General features: G+C 40.1%; 1 protein-coding gene across 1 annotated transcript; it reads right to left on the bottom strand.

Moving 5' to 3' along the window:
* Positions 1–2,483: 2,483 nt before the first annotated feature.
* On the bottom strand, positions 2,484–4,497 carry LOC145031336 (UDP-glycosyltransferase 74G1-like). Its single transcript, XM_078979873.1, has 2 exons — positions 3,825–4,497; positions 2,484–3,283 (listed from the first exon to the last, which is right to left on the bottom strand). The coding sequence occupies exons 1-2, from the start codon at positions 4,476–4,478 to the stop codon at positions 2,573–2,575; spliced, it is 1,365 nt and encodes a 454-aa protein (XP_078835999.1). The 5' UTR covers positions 4,479–4,497; the 3' UTR covers positions 2,484–2,572.
* Positions 4,498–7,097: the final 2,600 nt, after the last annotated feature.

The following is a 7,097-nucleotide window of genomic DNA, read 5'->3' as shown; positions in this document are numbered from 1 at the left end:
AGCACAGTCAAGACTCGTCATATTTTGATTATTCATTTTTATTGTTGTACATTATGAAAGAACACACATGTATTAAAACTTTACTATTTAATGCAATGGATGATGTTGTTGCTTGTTTACTACTTTACACTGTTATGATACTTCACATGACGTCCTCCACCCCGGAACGTTTCCGTCGTTCTTGGTTTTGGGGTGTGACATATTTTATTTAAAATATTTCATATCTATGTGTTAGATGAAAGAGACTACACACTCACTTGATAAGACAATTATCGGACAACACTACGACTCTTCAAGTAGTATTCTTCGATGAAACCGAAATGTTTCCTCAGAAACCGGACTTCTCGCGGGCAGAGCTTCGGCTTGAAAACTCTTTTTCTCGGGATCTTCGGGGCTTCGGGACTTGCTTCGGGTGTTGGGATGTTATCGGGACTTCAGGGGGGCAAAAATTAGGCTTAATGATGAGAAAAGTAGGAGATAGGTTGAGAAATTAGCAACCAAAACCGACTGCCTTCGATTTCTATTTATAGGGCTGCATTTCGCTATTCACGTCGTGAACCAGGCTTTTTCATGTTGTGAACTTGGTCGTCATCCGACGCGTAGTGGCGACATCAGTCTGTCAGACTCTGAAGGTGTCAATCACTGAGTTCACATCGTGAACTCTATGTTCACGTCGTGAGTTCTGACACAAGTTGAAGTTCGTGCCCCGAACTTTAGAAATTAATATCTTTCACATAGCTCCGTTTTCGATGTTCTTTATATCCACGTGTAGGTGAGATTATGCTCTACAACTTTCATTTAGACTCTATCGGCTAATTTTGACTTCATTTTTAATATTATATTTTTAGTAGGTCAGGACATGAAAAGTCCGTTATAAATTCATAACTTCTTCATCTGATGTCCGTTTTCGTTTGTCTTTCTACCGTTGCACTACTATCGACGAGATCTTTGATTCTCGTTTAGATTATTTCAGCTAGAAATCACTCGATCTCATATTCGAACTTTAGGTTTCAAAGTGCTAAGTTGAAACTTCGAAAAATCATAACTTCCTCATACAAAATCAGATTTGAATGTTCTTTTTATGTATGCTCTCGGTTTAACGTATTCTACGACTTTTGTTTAGATCACTAAGACTAAATATCGTTCTATCGTAAATTCACTATTTACGTCACGCAGTGTCGTATCGGTTCTGTCGCGAAACTTCGACAGGTCATAACTTCTTCGTTATAACTCGGATTTCGGCATTTTTTATATATTCGGAATCCTTGTCATGACCACTACAATTTAGTTAAAATTATTCATTCTAAATAATCTTTTATCAAAAAGTCACTTTTGATGCTTATCGTCTCTAAATTGACTAGTCCAGATCTACGGACGTTACAGTGGCCTCGACATCATTGACGCACACTGGTCCGACCCCTCGGCTTGCTGAGCTCGACCCGTTATCTCAGCTATGTTTCACCGATGAGAGAGATCAGAATATGTTTGTTTTTTCCCATTATTATTCAATTTCCATCTTTCAAAAAATACAAATTTTCCAAAAAAAAAAAAAAAAAAAAAAAAACGATTTCAAAAACATAATCACTTTTTTTCAAGATCTCAAAATTTAAACCCTCAATCTTCAACTATAAATACCCTCATCATTATTTACTCTCCACCCCCAATTAAATCTCCTTAATTTTATTCTCTTAACTTTTTTATTATCTTATTTTTCCATCCTTTTCTACACCTCATCACTAGAAATGACTATTGTTTGGTCGACTGAAGAAGAGATCTTATTTGCTTGTTCATGGATTGATGTAGCAGAAGGTCCAAACCACAATTACAACCCCACGACTACTTTTGGGGTAGAGTCGCCACATATACAACCGTCAAGACCTTCAACCTCGAAGAAAAGATCTACTCTACATCAAATGGAGAAACGCACGTACAACTCGGTTTACCATTGTATTTTGTAGGGTGATGTATGAAGCCAGAAAATGGTGAAAACGAAAATACTTTGCTAGAGAATGCTCTTGAGGCTTACCGTGTTGAAACTGACGATGATTTCAAGTTTATTGAGTTTTGACAAATTGTGAGGCAAAGGCCCAAATGGCGTCAAATTTGAAGTCTTTGTCTTCTAATTTCTAGTGGGTTGTGTGTTTGAATTTTTAGTGTTTTTTTTTAAATTGAATTTCTATGTTTTTTTTTAATTTCTATTTTGTTTTAATTTCTATGTTATTTTAATAGAATTTATGTTTTTTTAAAAAAAAATAATATGTTTGCAATATTTATTTTCTAAATTAATTTAAAAAAATAGTATGACAAATGTGACAACCCACACCATGCAAATGACAAGTTTTGGCTAAAATATGACAAAAATGACGTGGTGTGTGGTGCTTACATGGACCATGACAAATGTGACACCACACCCATTAACCTTAGTATCACTCGGACACACCAAACGAAGCATAGGTAAGAGGACAATTATTTTGGGTATAAAATGCAAAAAAAAAAAAATTGGATTTATTACTCATTGAATAATCCCTTCAAACTAGCTATAGCATGGAAAAATCAAGAACACAAATAAACATTATGTTTTTAGTTGAGACACAAATTCATCGATGTCCTTGTCCGAGCTCCCTCCTTCACCTACGGCTTGTATAGCCAAATCCCTCCATTTGGTTGCATTTCTTCTCGCTACCACTCCTCTCTCACCCTCCATAATCTCCTTTATACACGACACTAAATTTTCTCGTGTCACTATCCCCTTTTCATCGGGCTTAACTTGTACTCCAACACCCCATATCTCCTCTAGGCATTTTGCATTTGTTGGTTGATCTGTCCATTGAGGCATGCCCACCACAGGTACTCCCAAACTTAATGTTTCAAGAGTTGAATTAAACCCACAATGTGTTACAAAACATCCTATTGACTCATGTGCTAACACCTCCACTTGCCTACACCATGTCACAACCAAACCCTTACTTGCCACATATCCTTTTGGTAGCTTTTCTTTTTCGGTTTCCCTTACAACCCATAAGAAATTCGTGTCACTCTCATTCAAACCCCATGCAATTTCTTCCATTTGTTCCCGTTCAAGTTTGCCTCCACTCCCAAATGATACATAAACTACTGATCCTTTTGGTTTGTCATTTAACCATTTCATGCATTCGATATGGTTTGGTTTAAATAGACTCATCCCATAATCGTAGTCGTCTTCCAACCGTTTGTCAAGGTACATTGATGGAATTGTTGGCCCTATTGCCTTCAATGCCCACATCTTTCTCATCCAATCTATCACCTAAATCAAACAAACAATAATGAAGATCACGCCACACGCTTACAACAATTGTACATGTAAAAAATGATCAAAAGTTAGGGCATGCAATTCAGGAAAAACGAAACCAAACCCAAAACCAAAAATATTAGAAAGAGACTCGTGGTATATAGGGTTTCCACATCAACATCCTATAAGTGAACCTAGATCGTAGCTAGAAACAAATAAAGAGAAGTCACAAGTGTGTCACGCGACGATTTACAAGTGGCTCATTATAAAGAGACTCGTGGTAGATGGCGTAGAGGATATGGAGGTGGAAACCCTATAAGTGAGGGTCCTAGCTATAGTATCTATCTTTCATAGGCCTAATTAAAGAAAGATAATTGAAGCCATTGTTGACACTATTCAATCAAAGAAAGAATCTGATCCTGAGTGTTCGACTTGTTATCACATAAATATATTAGAAGCTAGGACATGATCCATATATAAAGATTGGATAATTCGAAACAAAGGGATGTTGTTGTGTTCACCAATGATTAAACTAAAGAATAAAACGCAAACTAACCTGTTCCTCGAGTTTGTAGAAAGTAGTTGAGAAAACCCAACGGGCGAGATGAATATTGGAGAACTGATTAAACACACCATGAGCCCAACCAGGGTATAATCCAGGATCTTGAACAAAAGAGGGCATGTCCCATGGTTGAAGTTGCGGCAATCCAGGAAGCGAAACATTCTCAACAGGTGGGATCGAAAGAAGCCCTTTATGAACATGATAATAGATGTTGTATACAGTACAAGCTTGAGTAAAGAAACAACCACCATTGATACCAAACTGCGTTGCCACATCCAAAGCCCAAACCATGAAGGAATCATAAACGATAGCATCAATGGGGTTTCCCTCACTCTCGAGCTTCTTGATCAGATCAGCTAGCGACTTCGAACCCACTTCCCGGAACTTCTGGACGTAGGCTTCGGAGCTGTCGGCGCTCAAGTATCCACCCTCGTCAAATCCATCGGAAATGGGTTCGATTGGTATGGAGGTGTTTGAAGAGGGGGATGTTTTTGAGGTGTAGATGGTAGTTACGAGCGTTGTTTTGACACCTTTGGAGAGTAGGCGTTTAGCAAATTGGATGAGGGGGTTAATGTGGCCTTGCGATGGGAAGGGGAAAAGGAGAACATGAGGTGGCTTGGATTTGGATGAGTTATGATGTTCCGCCATTGCTGTTCTTGTTACTCGGGTTAATTTGAGGTATATAGGGGTGGATAATGACGTCAGTGATGACGTCAGTGCTAACGTCAGTGCTAAAAGTGAAGTTAACCCACGTATTAAAGGAAAAAAAGGGTATTTCATTTATTTCGGGGCTGTTAAGATATTAATTCGAATACAGTTGTCGACATTGTGTGCAAATTTTCCTTATGTGGAGCTACTAGCCAGTAGCCATCAGGTGATTTTTTTTAGCGGCTAGAAATTAATTTCATCAAGTTATGTTATTGGGACCTACGAACCAAAAGGCAAAATCTCTACAAAATGAGTTAGGTCCACATTCACAGCTGTTGGTTTAAAGTTAACCCAAAAAACTCATTGGGTATTTGCCCTTCGGATAGATCAATGAACCTTTTACTTTAGTTTGTAACTATGATCGGTATTGAATTGGTGTCTTGGCTCAAATGAGATTTCTACCTACTGATTTTCCAAATCATATGTATAAGTGTTTGATAGTTGCTTATTTAAAATATTTATTAGTTTAATGGGGTTTAATAACAATAATAAGTATATTTAAATGTTTAGATGCTAAATATAATAATGCCTATTCATTTAAGGGACGTTTGGCCAAAAAAACAAAAAAAAAAAAAAAAAAATTATTGTTTATTAGTTCAAAACTTAAGATATAACTCAAGTATATTTATCTTCAATTTGTCTCACGTGCTTTGTCAACATTGTTCTTGTACATATCTCCATCTGTATATATCTTATTAGTTAGCTGGAACACTTCATAAATATCTAGTTGTATTCCTTTAACAAATTGAATTAATATACAACAGTTTCTTGCATCTTCTCTTCTTGTATTCCTTATATGGTATCAGAGCCTTGATCTGCATCAACAACCCCCCCCCCCCCCCCAAATGACGATTCTTCCTCCTTTTCTTCACTCACCGCTAACACAACTATAAAATACATTACAATTGTCAACTTCGACATCCACCAACTATCTTGGATGGAAAACACAGATCAAAGCATTGATGCATTGTCTAGATCTATACCAATTCATTGATGGCTCACATCAAGTGTCTGCTCTACTCATTGCCGCCGATGGCACAACCACTCAACATGCCGACTACCAAAAATGGTTCAGGTAAGATCGTCTTCTGTTTGAAGCATTAGTGTGGACCTTATCACCATAGATTGTTCCATTGGTGACAAATGCTTCATTTTCTCAAGAAACATGGCAAATCCTAGCAAGTACATATTTATCTCCATCACGAGGGCATATCAAATAGTTACAATACTGTCGTTTGATGGGACCCAGGACCCGATTGCAGCGATGATGTGGACTTCAGACATCGAGGGGTGTTTCTTCACCTGCTCATCTCCAGAGCATTTGAGAGTCCGGTTCACGTTGAACCAGCTTCGCTTGGGAGCGAAGGACTGGTGGAAGTTTGTGAAGCTGCATTATTCGCCTGCTGAGCTTGTTGCAGTGACTTGAGAGAGGTTCACCGCTATGTTTCGAGATGAGTACGTTCCCCAGGTGGAGAGGGAGCGTTTGGCTCAGGAGTTTTTGACCCTCAAGCAGGGTATTGAGTCTGTCACAGTGATTACGAGGATGTTCCATGAGCGGGCGATGTTTTGCCCAGAGCATGTGTCCTCCGAGCAGGCACGTATGAGCCGATATCTGAGCATTTTAAGGAGGGATATACGGGAGTTCGTGGCAAACTCAACGTACCGGACATTTCCTGAGCTTCAGGCAAATGCCCGGAAGAGGGAGATAGAGCAGGAGACCCAGGCTAGGGAGGAGGCTGAGTCTCAGGGGAGGGATCGATGATCGGTGCAGTCTCAGCCGGCAGCCAAGCGGGCCAAGCCCGCTGATTCGAGATCTGGGAGTTAGAAGGGCCGCACTTGTGGCAAGTGCGGAAAGAGCCACGATGGGGTGTGCAGAGCAGGGTCTTGCTACAAATGTGGCAAGGAGGGGCATATCGCCAAGGATTCCCCCAAGGGGTTTGCAGTATGTTTTCACTGCAACCAGACTGGACACCGAAAAGCAGAGTGTCCACAGTTGCGAGCGACAGCTCAGGGAGCAACTCAAGGATCTACCACTGCTGCAGTGAGAGCTACAGACAGTCGGCCCATAAAGGCCGAGGCACCGAATGCACGAGGGAGAGCCTACCATTTGACTGCGGAAGAGGTCCGCGCAGCGCCCGATGTCGTGGCTGGTATGTATTCTATCGTGTATTTACTTTTATGTTGAGATATTGTGCTTATATTATGATATGCGTAGGTACTTTTCTTTTGAGTTATGTGCCTGCCTTGGTGTTATTTGACTCGGGGGCGAGTCGGTCTTTTGTATCTTTGGCCTTTAGTTAGCACATCAGTATTAGTCGAGAGGCGTTGAGTCGACCCCTGAGAGTTTCCATAGCTGACGAGAGAGCGGTGTATGCCACTGAGGTGATCCGAGGGTGTGTACTCGAGATTTTCAGCGTTGATTTTCCGATTGATTTAGTTCCTATTGCGATGTGAGATGTCTGTGTCATCGTGGTCATGGAATGGTTGAGCAAATTTGGAGCGGTTATCGACTGCGAGAGACTGCTGGTGACCATATAAGACCCTATTGGGGAGTTCTTA

The sequence above is a fragment of the Lactuca saligna genome, chromosome 2 (assembly GCF_052625555.1).
Source record: "Lactuca saligna cultivar CGN05327 chromosome 2, ASM5262555v1, whole genome shotgun sequence".
NCBI lineage: Eukaryota > Viridiplantae > Streptophyta > Magnoliopsida > Asterales > Asteraceae > Lactuca > Lactuca saligna.
Note: the sequence above shows the minus strand (reverse complement) of the source record. Positions and strands in the feature narration are given on the sequence as shown.

Coding starts and splice junctions, on each gene's coding strand:
- LOC145031336 (XM_078979873.1), bottom strand. CDS start 4,478: ATGGCGGAACATCATAACTCATCCAAATCCAAGCCACCTCATGTTCTC. Junction 3,284..3,824: donor TCTACAAACTCGAGGAACAG/GTTAGTTTGCGT, acceptor TGTTTGATTTAG/GTGATAGATTGGATGAGAAA.